Here is a 20,301-nt window from a genome sequence, read left to right as displayed (position 1 = left end):
TCCCCAAGTGTGCGCCATTTATATGCCAGCCGCTGGACCGTGCCTGAGGAGGGCTATCGGAGGCCTTCGACATTGAAAAATCGTGTCATACTGCTAAGTGATGGATGGAGTGAGCTTGTTGAAGTGTTTTGTGTGAGTTTAAAAAGGTTTACGAATGTATGATTGATTAGAAATACAGGGTGGAAAAAATTAATGGGCCCTGGAGGGAAAGTGCCTTAAAACCGAAAACAAGTTTAACTGAACTGACAGTGAATAGACATCTTTTAGGTAAGCATGTTCCATCCTAGACTGCATCGACACTTACCATCAGGTGAGATTGCGTTCAAATGCTTACCTTTTTCTAATAAATAAAAAAAACCTAAGTTAGTTCATTTTACTTACAGGAAACATTATTTTATTTTTAAAAAGAAACAAAACTGGATTCAAATATTTTTCTCTTTTTTTCAATTTTGCTTGTCTAAAGATATTCTTGAATACAAAATATTCGATTTTATGGATATTTTATACTACAGTCGGTGCAAGACCTAATGTTTCTTGGAAAAATGTATCGAGGAGTAGAATAAATTAGCGAGTGTTATTTTTTTGTAATTTTTAGTTGGTTTTCCGCACTGTATACGTGACGTAGTAGTAGGGTGGATTTGCTGACGGTGCAAATGGCGACGTAAGATTATTTAGTAGGGGTCCCGCCTGTGGTGTCGGTGACTAATGTTATGAATGTTTTAGTAACCTAACACCACTTTAAAACATACACCTATGTACGTATCTACCTACCCGTGTTTTAGTTCGGAACTAAGTCAAACTATGTAAGACTGTCCGATTTTAAACTAACGCCGTCGAAGCTGGCGATGAAAGTTGCCCAGCCAAAGTTTTCCAACAGTATTCCTTTCACATCGTGACCAAGACAAACGCGTTACAATCGCAAAGAACTTTAACACATTTCCATTGTTCTAACTAAAATATCGCTTCATGTTTCTTCAAAATTCTAACAATAATCACAGCATCATATTCTTGCCAACAGCACTAATTATTTGAAGTGTTGAACCGTGATCATGCCTTGCGCCTGCCAAGCACCGTTCTACATATCCACAAACTTACTGGTTCCGGCACTCGCGAAGCTACTGTCATACAACTGTCTGAAACTTTGTATGTGATGAAGTTAGTTGTTGATTTGGCTGCTCGCACGGATACGTTTGGGCGGCCGCGAGCCAAATTGTCTTTATTGTCGAGTCATTGTTTTTGAATGGCCATTCCTGTTCATTTTGAATCTGATTTAGTTTCCTATGCATTTTGGGAAAAGGTTATTTTTTATGAAATTGTCGATCGGTTGCATTTTATCCTCTGATGGGAAATGACGGTGAGTCGAAATATGAAAGTCAAATTCTACTTATCGCATTTGCAATAGCAATGTGTATTGAATCAGTAAAGTAAAAAATAAATAAAACAATAATCTTATTCAAAGTATGGGTAGGTATATATTATAATTCATTAAAATGAATATAAGTATATGAAATTTTCATTTCATGTAATATGTTGCCAAGACGAAACCATAGGAGTCGTACTGTCAAAAAGTTATCAGATCTCTTGTAGAGCCCAGCGAGCTTAGCACGGTAGCAATTTTATCGCCTGTCACCATGCCTGTCACGTTCTAACAAGTATGTAAGCGCGAAAGTGACAGGCGTAGTGACATCAGGCAGAGTGATAAAAATGCAACCATGCTGACACCGCAGCTTCTAACCCTAGAAGCCCTAACTTCACAAACTACACCTTAGTCAAAATATGTAGCTTAGCATAATATATTTCGACTAAGGTGTAGAGTTTGTGAAGATAGGGCTTGAAGAGTTAGAAGCTTGGCTCTACGAGAGATCTGATAACTTTGTGACAGTGCGAGCCTTATGGCAACATTTTACATGAAAATGTTTTTGGTGGGATTTCACTTCTTTTTGTAAGTTGCTTATGACAATCTTCCATCTCCTAATTTAAAGGGTTGGGGGTAATTTACTATTTAGAATCCTGAAATACGCATCTGGAGGCATCTCTTATACATAGAGTCAGCTCTTTACTGATTCCCCATACAAAATTTTCCCCCTTACCTGGTGATTTGGGGTTGAAAATTGTTATATATCCTTCCCCATAGCAAAAACTATTTACATACCAAATTTCAACTAAATCGGTTGGTCGGTTATTGATTCTCCATTCAAAATTCCACCCCCCCCCCCCCCTTTTTGCTCCCTTAGGAGCTAAAAGTTTCAAGTTTTTGTTGTGTGTGTACTAAGACTATCTTACATAACAAATTTCAGCTTTCTAGGACTTCAGGAAATACCCTAAAGGTTTTGAAGATCATCAATGAGTGTGAGTGAGTGAGTGAGTGAGTCAGAAACCAAATCGGTTTTTTTTTAGACATTAATAAAATCTAAAGTATAAATCTGTTAAAATTCAAACCCAAGTTATGAGGGTTCAAAAAAACGTCGAAGCGCTTCGAAAAAAGGTGGGTATAGTGCCCTTGCGCTTCGCTTTGCTCGTCTTGGCGGGAGCACTACCGAGCCCACAGATTAATATTTGGACATTGATTAGGAATGTACTTTCGTGTTGGTCAAGTTTTTTTAATACACTGAATAATCTTTTTTGCCGTTTATGATATTTAATAACGTCCAAAGCATTAAAAAAATCGTCAATCAATCCTTTTCTAAACCTGATTATCAAAACAAAACAACGCGCTCCAGCACTTGTGCCACTGCCAACTAACGGCGCGATTCGGGAAATGAATTAGAGATTCACTAGATATGAAATAGTAAAGATGTGACGTCCCACGGGTAAAGGTCCCGTATGGCGGTTGGCGCTTACGCTATTATTAACGCCGCTCCAATTAATATTGGATGGCGCTAAGCGCCAGCCGCCATAAGGTACCTTTTACCTTGGAACGACACATATCTGTACTATTTCATATCTAGTGAATCTCTAATTCATTTCCCGAATCGCGCCGTTATTCTTTATTTAACCACAACGCGATTTCTCTGTTCTCATTGAGAGTGAGACTATAAGCGTTTGAATTATTTTTTTAATTCGAAGGTTCTGAGAAATTAAAAAATAAATTCTCCTTTGTCGGGCTTTTGTTTTTAGACGTAATTAGTGTGAGCCGCTGCGAGCCGCGTAAGCCTCCGTAATTAAGCAAGACGAAGCGTCCGCAGTTTCTTGGGCCCTCTAAAATAATAAAATAAAGTAGCGGGCGGCATTTTTTGGGCGCTGTTAAATTAGTCAAGTTCTGGGTATGCTAATTTTATACCATTCACTAAAACTACTTGAACTTGGGGACAGAGCGAGGTGGAAAAGCAATATAAGGAAGGCTGACCCCATTTGCCATATAAAATACATAGCTAGGCTTCGTAAATTGCTGCAAGTATTTGTACTCGTTTCTCTACGCGTGTTGACATTTTTACCGTAGCGTAGACATTTTAACCGCCAATATTTAAGTAAAATATATTATGTTTGTATGTGTATTTTATTTTGCAATTCACATTTATTGGAATTTGGTAATGTGTTATTTATTATGTGCATGTCAATTTTATAAAAAAAACTGCAAAATATAGCAAACATCGTTTATTGTTTTTTTTTATAGGCGTAGTGGCAGAATTTCATAACGAACCAAAAAGCAAATATTATTAAATTAAGTATCTGCTTGAATTATTCAAAATGATAGGTAAATCAGTTTACCTTGCATATAAAAAATTCAAAAATGTAATGGGTTAGAGTTGGTCAAAGACGCCTAGTCTTAGTAAGATAGTCGAGAAATTGGGACGGGTACCGCCGTGGCAGGGTGGCCAAGGGGTTCAAGGCGTTACTAGCAAGGATTGCTACGCCGGTTCGAATCCGGCCTTCACCACTGGAGGGCTTCGTAACTTTTCCTTTAATATATGACATCTATTTCAGTTTATAATTTATATATAGTAGTGTGACTACTTCAAAAACACAAATCAAAATATTCAGATATAAGAGATTTAGATAATTGCGCTTAGTAAAATAAATGTTTCGGAGTTTTCTCAGTTTATTTTTCCTTCGTTAATATTAATTGACGAGCTCCATTTAACATGAACCCGACTAATCCCGGCGACTCGATTAAAATCCTCATTCAAAGGTGAATTAAATTTCTCTTAAATTGCTAAGTACACGAATAATGTCAAACGGGTATATTCTGTATCTCGGGGTGTTATTCTGTCCCGATAGCCAGACGGCAAATGCCAGGCAAGAAATGTATAGTTGTATAGTATAGTCGCCATCAGTTATCAGATATATCGGAGCGGCCAAGGTGCTCGTAAATATCTGAACACGCGCCTATTGTCAAGGCGTTAGAGTGCGTGTTCGGATTTTGTAAACACCTTGGCAGCTCCTATACACCGTGTTTTTTTGATTTCCGTTAAATTCGACACGTTGCTTGGTACATTAATAGAAGCTACCTGGTATATCGCTTTTTGTAAAATTCGAAAAAAAAATTTTTTTTTCCTTTTTCATACAAAATAAATGAATATTGCATTGTAAAAGGTCCTTTAGAGTTACGTAAAAGTTAGTGTGACACATAATGAAAGAAAAGTGGGTAATGTCGGAATTGTCAAACTAACTCACCTCAGTAACCTTCTTGTAGTGAATAGCTATCAATGGAAAACTCTTTACTGACGAAACTTAAAAAATAAATAAAATTTGAAGGCAATGAAGAATCTTTTACACAGGCTCAGCAATTAAATTTATTTATTGAATATCTCAAAAACTGTAAGAGTTAAAATTCTAGTTTCTTAGAGAAATTAACTTTATTTAGCCTGAAGAATCTCCCCTTAAAATTAACGGAAATCAAAAATAACACGGTGTATATCTGATGGCGACTGTAGGTACTAATATGCCAATTAAATATGACAAATTATGGAGTTGTCTTAGAACAGCCATAAGTATAAAACCATAAAACCAGTGTTGTGAGAGTGACCCGGGTGATATTAACCATGGCAACGAATGACAAGAATAAGTTGATTAATCCAATTATACAATTTTTGAGTACTTTACGCGTCAATGAAGAGTACATTATTTAGTAGCTATCATAAAAACTACCATTTGCTAAGAGTATTTTAAATACGTAACTTAAAGAAAATGTATTGTATATGGTGTAAAATATCAACAACTATTTCGTAGTCACATTTTCAGCAATCTCCATTTATCTGGCAGATTGAAATTTTATTATTATAGCAGGATAGGAGGTTATGCATTTATCTGGATTTGTTATGGAGTCTGAATTCTTCAACCAGAAACGTCACATTTATCACTGACAAATCATATCCATTATATAACAAGTCCAGGTCAAATTCATAACCTGTTTTTATAATCAGAATAGGCCCCCTTAACTAATCTACATAATAATATAATATTGAGTAATGATTTTAGTATTGAAATTATGCCTCCCTCAAGGACCTGCATGACCAAAGGCCGTAAATACAATCTGGCTTTGATGGCGAGCTGGTATTATCATAAGATTACAAAATCATATGATTTAGTCTAACATTGCACCATTAACCTAGCACCTAACTAGTCTAACATTAACAAGGTACCTACAGTTAATGGTGCAATGTTCGACTGCATGCATCATGGAAGTTAGGTAACTTCCATTCCAAAATTGCTTAATCGCAGATACGTACATTTATCCGCCGAGTTTTTCCACGACGCTAATTAACCTTCATTATAGTTAATTCACTTCTAAAGTCATTAAAACTGGACCATTTGAAAACAACAAAACACGTTTTACAGTTAAATGTGCAAGAGTGGCTCATAAATAATTCATACTGTAGGAAAGTGGGAACACGCGAGTGGTGCAAAATGCACATTTTTATGACGTTTTATTACATACTGGTGATTAAACAAACTAATGTCGATGAAACGTTTGATGCTCTTAGCTTAAACAATATTATTAAGCGGCTTGTTAAATAAATAACTGTTATACCACACCAGCGGCAACATCAAATTCTTTGGAGTAAATATGAGGATTTTAATTTCTGTGTATTTAAAAAAACAAGTTGATATTTGTTGTAATTGAACATATTTTACCTTAAATCTGAGTAAGTTAAGGCAAATTTAATTGAACTAATTATAAACACAGGCCTCCAAATTTACTAAAAATTGTTTTGTTTGTTTTAACTGTTGTTTTGATATTGTTATTAAACAAACCAGTAAGGAAGAGCGGTGTATCTAAACACAAGTATTTTGTATACTTAAAAAGAGACACCAACCTGCATATTGTTATTAAGTTACTGAATAAATCATTTATATTTTTATTTTATTTTAAATAGAACTAGCAATGTTATTAATAAGCATTTATATTTATTCAGCAGCAAGAGTAGATAGGCATGTTCTGCAAGCAGAAAAGTTCTATATTTTAACCCGGTATGTAGCGAAATTCCTTCGTAGAAGCGAAACGACAATGTTTCGTGATTTAGCGCTGACCAGTTTTGCAATATGATTAAGAATAATCAGTTAACAGTGTTAGACGCTGGTATTCATTGAAATCTCTCCCCAGGTATCGTGGATGCGTAAACGCGACCTCCACATCCTGACGTCCCACATCTTCACGTACACGGGCGACGCGCGATTCAGCGTACTCCACCCCGAGCCCTCCGATGACTGGGACCTGAAGGTGGACTACGTGCAGCCGCGGGACGCCGGCGTCTACGAGTGCCAGATCAACACGGAGCCGAAGATCAATATGGCGGTGTTTTTGACAGTTGAAGGTAATTTTATACAAATAATACAATTGAGCGGCATTCTGATTTTAAAATATGTTATTGTTTTGATGTTGATACTGTGAAAGACTCATTAATTGTAATAGATGAGTAAAGTCTAAGATAACTTCTTGTTTCAAATTAGGCGGCTACACGAGATGGCACTGGCAGCTCAATAACAAAACATACGGTGCAACACACCTACTCTCCTCTTACCTATTAGAATCAATAACTTTTTGATACTAGGTATACGATCGTGCTTATCGATGCGCGCGGTATCCACTGCCAGATGTTTCAAGGCCAATATTATAAACATTTTAACAAATTGTAAAATCTGAATACCGCTCATTGATTCATAAAATCTAGTGCAGAATTCCGATTCCGAATATTAACCGTTTAGTACGATCACGCCAGCTCTTTCGAATAGACTTCTACTCTTTTCAATACCTAACAAAGTTACGTTTTTCTTTAGTGCAAAAATTTAAAAATTACATGGCCCACGAGTGCTTGTGATCGTTTCCCGAAGGAATAGTTTAAAACGGAGTGCAGGAGTTTGAGGCCGTAGCGCTCGCTAGTTCAAATGGTTATTGGCATGATTAGGAGTCCCTGGCAAGCTCGGCCGAATTTCACCTTCCCATACAAACGGAGTTCCGTTCTCATTTTAAAACTGCGTGTTGGATTGTAATAAAACTGCACATGCAGTGATTTGAGGCATATCTAGGTCTGTAATAAGTTGTATAGCTCTAGTATATAAAACAAACGAAATAAAACAAAAACCAATTTTGTACGAAAAACTTATCTGAAGCTACATAAACTAATTACAGACCTATATACCGATATACCTTATCCTATTGTAAGTACAAAGTTTCAGAGCAATCTAGCTAGTCGTTTTAAAATGAAAGCGTAACTACGTTTGTATGGAGAACCGAGCTTGCCGGGGGCTCTTAAGTTGCATTGGCTTTAGAGCCCGATTCAGATTGAACAACTTGTTATGATACAGATCAGAAGTTTTGATATGACCTTTACGATCGTCTTGGTGATTCTTGCGCATGTCATGCACTCATGCACGACTTTCACTTCATTTTGCATCAGAGTGAGCGATCTTCAAGGTCGTCCCAATCACGCAAAATAGGCACATTGGATGTCGATTTGTGGAAAATGCCCAGCAAAACTAACTAACTAACTAAGGTCATCCCAAACCAAGTTGTTAAATTTAAATCGGGCTCCTGGTGAAGCAAAGCTTGCGGATTCAAATATCACACTGGTATTCAGTTTCTTGACTTAATAAAAACAATATTAACAACTTTGGTAACAAATCAAATTATTTTATTAAATGTTTTGATTTGTCTCTTTATTAAGTAGTCACACTACTATATATATAAATTTAAACTGTAATTTTAGATGTTATGTATTAAAGAAAAAGTGACGAAGCTCTCCAGTGGTCAATGGTGCGGTTCGAATCCGGCCTTCACCACTGGAGGGCTTCGTCACTTTTTCTTTAATATATGACATGTCATCTATTACAGTTCATAAAAAAATATAATTGTAAGCTTCTGCTTTCTAAGCAATTAATTAATACAATAAAATATAAATCAAACAGGTGGTCGTATAGCTGTGTAAATAGTAATAACAACTTTCAGGCACACACTTTACAGAAATCATTATAAATCCAAATTTGATAAATGAAAATTTGCTTATCGTTCCATTAATTTAATTTCCGGCATGCTTTGCAAGACATTTTTTTACAGAATTACTTAATTATTTAATTTCACGATAGCAAATAATAAACTAAGTAATAATTTTTCATAGCGATAGTAGGTATGCTTAACAGATTCAGTGTCAGCGCGGGCAACGCGCGCGCTACTAGCGATATATGTGACGTTTTCAATCAAAAGGTACCACATTGTCGCTTAACATAAGGACGAGAATTGCTTGTATCTTTATACGAAAAACCTATCACAGTGTCCTTATTATGGCAAGCGACAATGTGGTACCTTTCGCTTGAAAACGACACGTATACCGGGTGTGGCTTATAACACGAGCAAGTAATTAAAACATAGATTGTACTCCTCAAACGGTGACACTTTTGTTCAATAACTTTTAAATATTATGAAGTCTTTAGACTTCCTATTTTCATACAAAATATTATTATATTCAATACGCCGTTATCAATTCATTGTGGTTGACGTTGCTTGTCACGCCTTAAACATAACAAAATTCGCAAAACATTGCGTCTTAGAATAAACTAAAAATGTATTAAAAATCAAAAGACGTTATTTTTAAAAGTCGCTGAACAAATGTTGGTCAGTATGATGAGTACAGCCTATAGTTTAATTTTTTGGCTCGTATTACATGCCACAGCCGGTAACTATAACCGATACCGATAAAATGGCAAAAACCGTATGTACCTACGACCAGGAAGTGTAGCCAACGTGCCAATCGCTAACGCTCCGTGGGGTATCGTAGTCATCTCTCTCTATCACTCTTCCATACTAGTGCGACAATAACAGTTGCGTTTCGTTCGCTACGAAGCGTTAACGATTGCCCGTTGGCTACGCACATAGAGAACCAGCCTAGCGGATCGCTGGCAGTGAATGTTAATATTTTTTTATACTCCCGTACTTTTATTTATTTTGTCATATAAAGGGTCGTGTACACATCTTTAAAACCCTACCTTATAGTTGTCAAGACAAGTCTTTAGTCTATTCCCCAAAGACGCATTTGTGCATACACGCAGTATCTTTTTGGCACTTTTCGATACTTAGTGTAAAGACCACTTAAAAAATATTGTATGAAATACATTATTCCCAACTTTATTTTAAATGTCATCTCTGACAAATAAGTGAACCGTAAACATGTTTTTTTAGGGTTCCGTATCCAAAGAGTAAAAACGGGACCCTATTACTAAGACTCCGCTGTCCGTCTGTCCGTCTGTCTGTCACCGGGCTGTATCTCATGAACCGTGATAGCTAGACAATTGAAATTTTCTGAGATGATGTATTTCTGTTGCCGCTATAACAAAAAATACTAAAAAGTACGGAACCCTCGGTGGGCGAGTCCGCCTCGCACTTGGCTGGATTTTTTTTTTTTTATCCTCCAACAGAACCTGTCTTAGATTATATTATTTAAAATAGGTACATACCGTAGGTAGAAGTCCACTAGATGACATGAAAAATATTTGTTAAATTTACAAGTTACTCACGCCACTCGCCTTTTTTGACCTCTCTTAAACAACGGTTGCATAAAATATTTATAAATAAATATTCGTTGTTTCATAAGTTCCCCATTAGCTAGTCGCAAAATTTCTGATTATGCTGCTTAATCAAAGTTAATAAATATTGAATGGCGGGCATGGCAGCTGTTTGTGATTCAACAGTAAAATGGTTCGGAGTGTAAGCATAATATTATTGCTCTTACACATGAACATGATCAGTTGGGACAATATTGAATTTTTTCCAAAAAAAAACCTCAATTATTACGAAAAATACGCAAGTACCACGCAGGTAAGCCAATTTACTTGTATAGAATAGAATAGTTTTTATTCGTAAACACACAGACAATTATACATACATTAAACAACATAGCTAGGCTATGGCTATAGCTATGGCTTAGCTAGGTAAGGAACCCTCCATTATGCGTGGCCCGACACTCACTTTGCCGATGTTTTAACCATGACTAACCGTCACATTAACATGATAGGTACGAACATAATGCATTGCCTTAGATAAGACTATTCAAGACTAGCCGCAACGCTTAAAAATAAAATTAAGCGTAGTGAATAATATAATATATTTGTTTTGCAACAAGTACCATTTGTCTGGCGACGTGGCTCGTAATTTACAATTTGGACAGAAACGCTGAACATGTAGAGAGTAAAGCTTGGCATTTAACACGAGGATATATTTTTTGCTTAAAAGTTTTTATTAAGAGCGCTTTTAGTTTAAATAACATAAAAGTGTATTTATGAATTTTTAAGCTGAAAGTTTCGGGAATTCTTATTCCAATTATGTAAGCCTTTTGGGCACCTTACCATCCGGCGCCAGGCTAGCTCCCATTTTTTACTTGTAAATATGTGTATACCTATATACATTTTTAGTTAGTTTAATTTAGTGTTATTTCTGTTTTTATATTTTCATGTTAGATTGAAAATAAGGTCTTAATTGATACTTAATTTATCTTCACTTTAATTAATTTATAATTATATAATTATACTTATTGGTGACTTTCTTTACACAAAGAAATCATTTAAATGATATTGTCGATTTATCGACAATGCTACTGATAATGCTATTATGGTTTATGACCTTATGTTTTTGATTATTAATACTTTTTATTGTTGTAATGGTACTTAATTATAATTTAAAAGAAATCGGAATAAATATTTCTGGTCTTTATCAAGTTAATCAAGTAGTAGCCGTGTGACAGGAATATGACAAGGAACACACGCATATTTACATTTCGCTGGTAAAAAGACATATCGACCAGGATATGGACCGTGATTACCTTTTGTATTGTTTTCGAGATCCCGATATTTTGACGCAGTTACATGTATTAAATACATATAAGTCTAGTGAATCATTCAAAACTAATAATTATTAGGAATTTGCTCAGTCTGCGGATATTAACATAATTATGTTGTCTCATAGTGTATTAAACTCAAAATAGTCACACCCACAAATGAGTGAACTATCAGAATTCTGAAGTTCTTGAAAATTCCGTCCCCATTGTAAAGGTCGCCGACCGCAAGGTTCATATTTATTCGCTAAACCAACTAATCTAAAAAACTGTTATAAAATATAAAAACGCCATGTCATATCTCAATTCTGGGTATACACAAGGATCCACTTTGTCCCCAGCTGCCGTCCAATGTGAAAACTGACGAAGATATAATCCCACATTCATCTCTTGTCATATTAAAGGGCTAATGCTCGTATACAAAGTGGGGGAAATCGGTCTTTGTTAAGCACGTGGAACTCAGCTAGGTTATTTGATTTTCTTGCTTATGAATCGGCGTGTTTTTTAATAAAAGGATTGCTAGGTTATTGCTTGTAGGAAACTAAATTACATAGATATGGCCAGCACATGAAAATAAAGCGTAACTCTCAAAAAAGCTTAACTTTAAAAAACAAATACATATACTGCCTGGCTATCTGCCTTAAAGTTTAAAAAGTGAGACTCAACTAAACTGTCAACGCGACCTCTTCATTCAATATTTACTTAATACAATTCTTAAAACAAAAGCCGGCCAAGTGCGAGTCGGACTCGCGTTCCAAGGGTTCCGTACATTACACAATTTAAACAATGTATTTTTTATGTGAAATGTGTGTGAAATGTCTTTAAAAAACCCGTAGGGGTCGGATCAAAAACTAAGGAATTAAGTCCGACTCACGCTTGACTGCAATTTCTAATAGGTTTTTCTGTAATCTATAGATCTATAGGTAATCTATTTTGTGTATTATTTTATTATTATTTTTTTTACATATATGTATACCAAATTTCAACTTAATTGGTCCAGACGTACGGAACCCTAAAAGAACCTAACCTATAGGCCACCAAACGAAGGAAATATAGGAGAAATAATTTGTGTATAGGATGCCACCACCTCCACCAGCAGTGTCAGTTTGACGTGGTATGATCTATTTTATTGGAAATTTCTCCCCCCCCCCCCCCTAAGGGGCAGTAAGCAATTTCTACATCCTTTTACTATCAAAGGCGGCATTGAGCATAAAATATTAGAACGCTCTAGATTGAGTATATCATCAACAATCCATGCTTTATTAAAATTTGAATTAATATAATGTAAATTGAACGATTTGAATATGGAGTAAATTACGATAAAAGTATCAGTGATATTAAAAAAGCTTTTTCCGGGTTTTAATTCATTTAAATAATGAGCTCTGCATTAGGTAATTGGGTCACGAGTTATTCAATTTCTTAATAGATAAAAAACTCAATATACATACTCTACTCACCATGTCACGCGTCACCTTTCTATACGGCTAGTTACTTAGTATGACGACGTGGGTACTTATTTAGGGCACTTACTCTACTAGGTATATTTTATATAACTTTAAACTTATAAAGCGAAAACTTAAGATCGACCAAACATATAAATACCTACTTATTACAAAAACAGCAACTTTCGTTTATTGAAAATGTGTGCTTTTCGTTTGCCGAAACTTGATTTACATAATTAGAAAGTTTAAACCAATATCTAATTCTTTTTTTACTATAGTAAAAAAAGCAAATACATACCCTAGTATTGGATAAATGAAAGAGGAACCGGCAGTCGACTAGAATATGATTAAATACTTATTACATGTTGGGAATAAAACGCCATGTTTTATTAGTACCTTAATGGGTAGGTTTTTATTTAAATCGATTTTGGGAAGCAGACGCTATAACGTGTACTTAACACTGGGTTTCATTTCAAACATGCATGGTCTCGATTTCAATTAGGTACCTATAATAAACCCATTTCGTTAGTGACATATTTTTAAAAATCATTAAGCCTCTTCTGTAGTCTGCGTGATTGCGCGTTTTTGATACTACCATTCGTCAGGCATCATATTGCGTTTCGCTCAATTACCCAGCTTGTTATACCTGAAAAATGTAGACAATCCGTTCTGAATATTTTCCTACAAAATATCTTTCTTTATGTCTGCAATTTGTTCTGCCAGATAGTTTTGTGGTGATTTTTGAAATCTTGCTTGCTAAAATCGTTTAAAGCTAGAATATCTACAAGGTGGAATAAATTGCACATTGGTGTATGTCACCGCAAATATCGAATCACAAAAAAGCACACATAATCACACAACACAGATATTCACATGGTGCATTTTTTTGATGACACATTGAATTCTCTTAACGGCAAAATATATTCAATTGATTCCATTAAAAAATACATATTTATTGTTATAATCAAATTCTTCATAAAAATACTTCCTTTAATTTTTTTTAAGATTTCTTGCATTTGTTTTATTCAATTAATAAGAACTAGCATTATTCAAATTATATAATTGACTCACCAATTAGCTCTTTATCTGCTTTTTGTAAGCAAACTCATCAATAAACAGCAACCGATCATCAAATTAAAATAAAATAAAAAAGTTTGCTTTGGAAATTAGATTAAAATTAATCTGACATTTTAAAGTAAAATTTTTCCTTAACATTTTACACATCGTATGTTTTAAGTGTGTACAAATTTTTTTTAGGTATTTTTACGACAATTCAATTGCACATTTATTATTTACAATGAGCACGCTTTGCATTTTAACCTCAGTAATCTAATATCCCGTCTGTCTCTTTCACTCCCCTATTATGGTCGTCAGCGTCACTTTGTATTCCCTCCCTTCCTGATCTCTTGTCTTGTGCATTGCAGATGAGTCCTTAACCCCGGCGACCGAGGCCCCGTCCCGCTCCTCAGGTATCTCTCTACAACCCTATTTTATTTATTATTATTTTTCACGCTTTACTTCTTTGCAATGGATTGTTTTTGCTTCTTACTGCTTTTGTTGCGAGTGTGACCTTAACTATGCACTTTGTTTTACACAGTAAGTATACTGAACAGGATCTAAACAGAGAACAGGCCCTCATTATAAATCTTTTAGATTACCGCTTTAGTAAAAATACTTTGTAGGTAAACAAAAATACTGCTAAAGATAAACATTGGAAAACAGATTAGTATAATTAATATTGTTACGGTTTTAACACCCCCTGGCACTGAATAAACGACTTGGTTTCACATTACATCTTACAACTTTTTTGTAGTAGAAGAATTGCGTTGCGGGACTTGCATCATTTACTTACATGTAATGTTTTTGATGGGAAAATTTACTTACACAATTATAAACCTATTTCAATTTAAATAATAACAAAATAAGTACCAAGAGGCAGTATTTCGCAGAGTATTAATTTTCTTTGATTTAACTTAGAAAAGACAATTTTTTTGAAATATATTAATAGTGCTTTATTAATTTACTAATAACGTTTTCTTTCCTCTACTAGATTCAAAATAAAATCAGACCTTTACGGATAGGATGGTTGCACTTTTATCGTATATAAAAAAATCGTGTCATGCGTCAAGTTCTCACTTGAGATAACAAAAAAATATGTTTGTATGTAGTAATAATAACTAAGATAAGTAGTAGTATTTTAAAAACTTACCTACTACTTATTCTTGGCAAAACGTGTAAACCACGATGACAGAAGGCAAAAGCGCAACGCTTAAGACCTGCACAGGTTGAATAATAATATTAATCAAGGAGGCGTAGATTGAAATGCAGCGTGCATCTCGTATGAGATGAGATTGCGTATCATATTAAAACACCATTACATAACTTACGTTTCTCTATAATGGCGTTAGTATGAGCTCATTACCTATACAAATGTGAACTCTCAGCTTCTGGGTGCAAAGCAAACAATGTCTTTATAGAAACAGTCATCTCTCACAGCCTCCTTATGAAAACCCTACCTTGCATTAGGAACCACTACCTCGCATAAAATTACCACGCATTAGAAAACCGTTTTTAATGTTATTTACCGAGCGTTAGCGAAGGTCTCTCAGCTTGGTCGAAAATGCTTTCGTAAGCCCGAATGGTCTCCTCTAGAGGTCGCAATTCTCAACCGATTTTCGCCATTCCTAATTAATTAATTCGCCATTCCTAATTAATTAATTCCTATTTTTAGAAGTAAAAGTATAAGTAAACGTGTTCTGCAAGGAACTTATATAATAAAAATCGTTTAACAAAATAACGAACGGTCAGTCTTATAAAGTACATAATTATACTTACTTAACAATAAAACATCAAGCATCACCACTTAATACAAAACATTTTATACCGGGTGTATATCTTATCAGAATCTAGCAATTGATTGCGAATTAGGTAGGATGTTCTAGTTTAATTAGACTAGTTAAGGCTTCATTTACAATAACTGAGTGAATTCAATGCATTCAAATAGTCATCTAAGTTCGGCACAGTAACCTTACTATAAAGTCTACTTACTGTGGCCGGAAAAATTAGCAACCGCGACAATAGGCAGTGCATCTCGCTCGCACGAATAGGTACTTATACGAGTATCAGTACATGAGAGAATCATTGCGAGTGATTTTACGTAGTTGCTATCGAATATGGCCGCGTCAAACTCATGGTTAGGGTACAGAATAGCAGTTCTAAGCAGATGTCATGTTACAATCAGCGTGAACCACATGGGACGCACGTGATTTGTAAATTATGTGTGCTTCTCAACCTCTGTCATGCATAACTTAATCCAAATTTCAAAGTATATCAATATCCTACAGCATTTGAGCCTAAATCAGCATTCAGATCAGAGAATACGGCTTATGAATATAAAATAGTACTTCTGACAGCCAACCAATAAAAATATCCTTGTAAATTCTTAGTCGATCCAAATACTTACATGCGCACGTATTTTTTCTGGAATAGAGATAAACTTATACGGAAAGATAAACAGTCACGGTTTTTATCAGGTCATACTTAAATTTACTAAAATATTTGTGATAGAGGTTATAGATAGATTCAAAGGAATTATTGAGATTAAAGTAAATACATTTTACTACCCCAAAACCATTTTTCAATGAAATCGGCTTATTCACTGGGGATTTTACCATTTTATTCTAATATTCTAAATTTTTTAGTTTTATTCGTTCGTCAGTGGCAGGCAACCATTAGCCAATTGTATAAAAATGGTCAGACAACATTTTTGGAGATTGAAAAGGATTTAAAAACAATAAAAAAAATATGAAGAGCTGACTAAAATAATGGATTCACGCCCCAGAATCTACCTCACGACGGCTGATTATTGAATAACTCAACTCAGAAACACTAAGATTCTCACGATTATCACGTATTTGGTGAAATTGAAGCTTTACTTGTTACCAACTTTAATTGAAGCTGCGTTTAAACCCGTATAACAACGAATTATCCGCAAACTTACTCGAGAGTTGCCTGCGTGGTACTATTTATCAACTGCAACGTTCCTGCTGTTGGGAAACTGCTGAAAACATTTCGGGCAAAACGTTCTTAAGCAACAGTTGAAAGTTGGAACTTCGACACACCATCTTTTAATGCATTCGTATTTTGCGTTTCACAGTAATTTCGAACATTAATAAAATGTAAGACTGGAATCTAAAATTAAACCCTAGTCTCTTTGTACTCTGATTTTAATGGGAATGGATATTACAACCACAAGATAAGGATTTTTTAGTTTAGAAAGCGCAGTGAAATGGCGATCTTTTTAACTTACAAATGTAGTTAAAGATATTACCTACAATGCCTACATAAGTAGTTATGTATATTATCTCTCATAAGAAAATTCTTAAAATCAAAAACATTTTGCTTATCAAGATAATATTTGGAAATTAAATTAAATTTGACTATTTATACGAAACTAGCGACCCGACTCGGCTTCACACGAGTGCAATGCTGATGTATTATATACCTTCCTCTTGAATCACTATATCTATTAAAAACCGCATTTAAATCCGTTGAGCAGTTTTAAAGAACTAAACATTCATCCAGAGAGCAGGAAGCGACTGTTTTATACTATGTAATGATAATGACTCTCTTTAATTGAGTCAGAAAAAAATATCCATACTGTACAGTAAACTAAAATAGGGAGAAGGTATATATATATGTTTACACATGGGTACACACTATCTCTCTTTACTAGTAATATAAGTCTGAATCTCATAACCAATCTATTCACATGAAACTTCATAACCGTGGCAAACCTACATACAAAATCTGGAACAGATTTCAACTAGAACGCCCGCAAAGCGTCTGTAGATTAGACCAAACGCCACCCAATTTTGTGGGTCATAAAGTGCATTTTACGTTGCAGCATTACTCTGTATCATTATTTATTATGCTAAATTAGACTTAGACTTGTGAGGAATAAGGTTGGTTTTCTGTTTTTGCAGCGGCCGCAGCCTCCATCTGGGGTTCTCAGGACGTATATGTGAAGAAAGGAAGCACAATATCTCTGACTTGTTCTGTGAACGTGCACTCTTCGCCACCGTCGAGCGCGTCCGTGCTCTGGTAAGATATCATTTGTAAGTTTTGTAACTGTTCAAGGAAAATATATCCTAACTTTGTGTGGTTAAAGTCGTGTCTCGTTTGAACAGTAGATTTTTATGGTTACGTAACGTGCAGAGGGATGGAGGGACTTATCGGATGTCGATTTTAGATTCAGACACTTGATGTGTTTGCGTTGACCTTGCTGGTAGGATTTATGTAATATTGAAAATAGAATTATCTACTTAGAATAATAACAGTATTTTAGTCCAATCGTAGGTATTATGTCATGAAATAAATTAAATGTTGGGGCGTTTCACAACAAAATTAGGGAATCCATGTGAAATTCATTTATAACTTAAAACGATAAAAATAGTTAATATGAATAGGTTTAAAAACTGGACAATATTTCAAGATACACGTAACTTGAAACATTATCCAGTTTATATAATAATGTACCTACGTGTATAAACATGTTCCAGATAATTTCATAATTTATTTATGTAGGTAGGTACCCTGTCTTTATTGTTCTCAATGTCAAAGTTCAAGCATAGTAAAATAGATATAATGTATCTAACGAGATCTACGTTTTAGTTGCCTTTTTAGCTACACCTACACAGTAGCGCCTGGATAATTTAACAATGTGAGGCACAAATACATTATTTGGGTTTTATTTGGTAAAATTAAAATAATGAAGTACGGAATGATTATAAATAAGTACCTTTTTGCATCATACTGGTATTAGATGAGGGTCAATCGGTCCTCGCTAGGAGTAAATACGGGCGGCCGATTGGCTTTATATTTGGTAATATGTATTTGTTTGAGGTGTTATATTAATAAGTTTTTACTATCTGGGGGCTAACAATAGTTAGTTGAATGATTTTATATTATTTATTATGTATTTAGGTTAGTTTAATAACGAGTCGAGGGCTTCTTCTTTTTCCGTAAGCTTATTTATATTAAACGAGTCTACGTTATACTTGCTGCATATGGTATCAGCCGATAAGGTCGTTCTGTGTAAAACCCAACCTTCACATCCCAGGTACCACGGCAACTCCGTGGTGGACTTCGACTCGCCCCGCGGCGGCATCAGCCTCGAGACGGAGAAGACGGAAGGCGGCACCACCAGCAAGCTGCTGGTGACCAAGGCGGCCCTGACCGACTCGGGGAACTACACGTGCGTGCCCAACAACGCGCACCCGGCCTCCGTGTCCGTGCACGTGCTCAATGGTGAGTTCCAACTAGGCTCTGTAGCTTGTGCAGCAAACTGTGACTATGGATACTAATATTTTAGTGTGACACAATGGCTTAGAACTTACAGGTTAGATTTGGACTTTTTTTGATCAGAAAGCGATCCTGAACGACTCAAGAAAATATACGTGCATGCCTAACAACGTGCTCCTGGCACTGATAAAAAAAAATATAGCTTAAAAAAATATTTTTGGCCAAAAATGCCTTACATGATTTTGGAAAAGAGCTGTTATTCTTCAAAATGCTGGATCGATTTCTATCAAACATGGCTAAGAACCACCGCAAGGAAACTGGCTTTTACGTAAAACACATCGAAATCGGTCCATCCGTTAGAGATATACGATGCCACAGACAGAGACGGACAGACAGACAAACATTGGCGTCAAACTCTTTGAAGATGAACTTGATGATCAGGCTTTTGCCGGAGTAGACTAAAGGACCACCATCAGTAAGCTGTTAATGAAAACAGCTGTGAGCGATTAGGAAAACTACAATGTGACAGGATCAGCTTTTACTCAATTCCTTTTTTTCTGACAGGCGAGCACCCTGCCGCCATGCAAACGAGCAACAGAGCGTCGTCCTACCTCACTGCGCAGCTGAGCTGCGCGGCAGTCACCTATCTGCTCTCTTCTATGGCTTGCAGATGATCGGCTTAACCGATACGTTAGAAAAGGATGGAGCTTCTTCTTTGGCTTCGATTGCAAGATCCGTTAATTATGAAATTTCCTTCGAAATTCAAATTGTTTTGTGATTGTTTTTTATTCTGTTCCAGTTGCAATTTCATTGAAGTGTTGTTTTATAAAATATAATTTTGTCACTTAATGAGAAAGAAAACCAACGTTTATAATATGTATAACATGTAAAACTGTCACATTTGAAACACATATTTAAACCAGTTCTATCGCTTCATACCCGGCTATATTATGTTTGAACAATTTTTATAATGTATAATATACTTATATATTTTACATTATTTCGTTAATGAAAACGACTAAAAGTAAGTATTGTTTCCGAGAGGTAAAAGCTCCACTCATGTGAAAACTTTAAAGTTGTTAATATAGACTTAATTAACATTAGATATTACTCAAACCGTTAGGAAATTGTTATAAAATACGTAATTGTAAGGACTAATTTAAGGAAGCAAGAAAACAGTATTTGATAATTGAATACGAAATATGAACATACGTTCAATGATGTAAGTTTGATGTTATTCCACTAATAATATTTTGAAGGATTTGCCTGAAAAGAAATCATAAACACCTTTTAAT

At 35.2% G+C, this 20,301-nt stretch overlaps 2 protein-coding genes across 2 annotated transcripts in view; one reads left to right on the top strand and one right to left on the bottom strand.

The window, feature by feature from the left end:
• The window catches only part of LOC134749012 (large ribosomal subunit protein bL34m), a 559,836-nt gene extending 546,379 nt beyond the window's left edge, over positions 1 to 13,457 (bottom strand). The window contains exon 1 of the mRNA XM_063683901.1: positions 13,444 to 13,457. The gene's annotated coding sequence lies outside the window, so the exon portion shown is untranslated. The remainder of the gene's footprint in view (positions 1 to 13,443) is intronic.
• The window catches only part of LOC134749011 (protein sidekick-1-like), a 160,764-nt gene extending 141,035 nt beyond the window's left edge, over positions 1 to 19,729 (top strand). The window contains exons 3-6 of the mRNA XM_063683900.1: positions 6,545 to 6,755; positions 17,689 to 17,806; positions 18,825 to 19,012; positions 19,571 to 19,729. Of these exons, the coding sequence (XP_063539970.1) occupies positions 6,545 to 6,755; positions 17,689 to 17,806; positions 18,825 to 19,012; positions 19,571 to 19,680 (627 nt within the window). The 3' untranslated portion in view covers positions 19,681 to 19,729. The remainder of the gene's footprint in view (positions 1 to 6,544; positions 6,756 to 17,688; positions 17,807 to 18,824; positions 19,013 to 19,570) is intronic.
• Positions 19,730 to 20,301: the final 572 nt, after the last annotated feature.

This window comes from Cydia strobilella, chromosome 17 (assembly GCF_947568885.1).
Source record: "Cydia strobilella chromosome 17, ilCydStro3.1, whole genome shotgun sequence".
Lineage (NCBI taxonomy): Eukaryota > Metazoa > Arthropoda > Insecta > Lepidoptera > Tortricidae > Cydia > Cydia strobilella.
The sequence above is the reverse complement of the archived record's forward strand: the minus strand, read 5'-3'. Positions and strand labels throughout refer to the sequence as shown.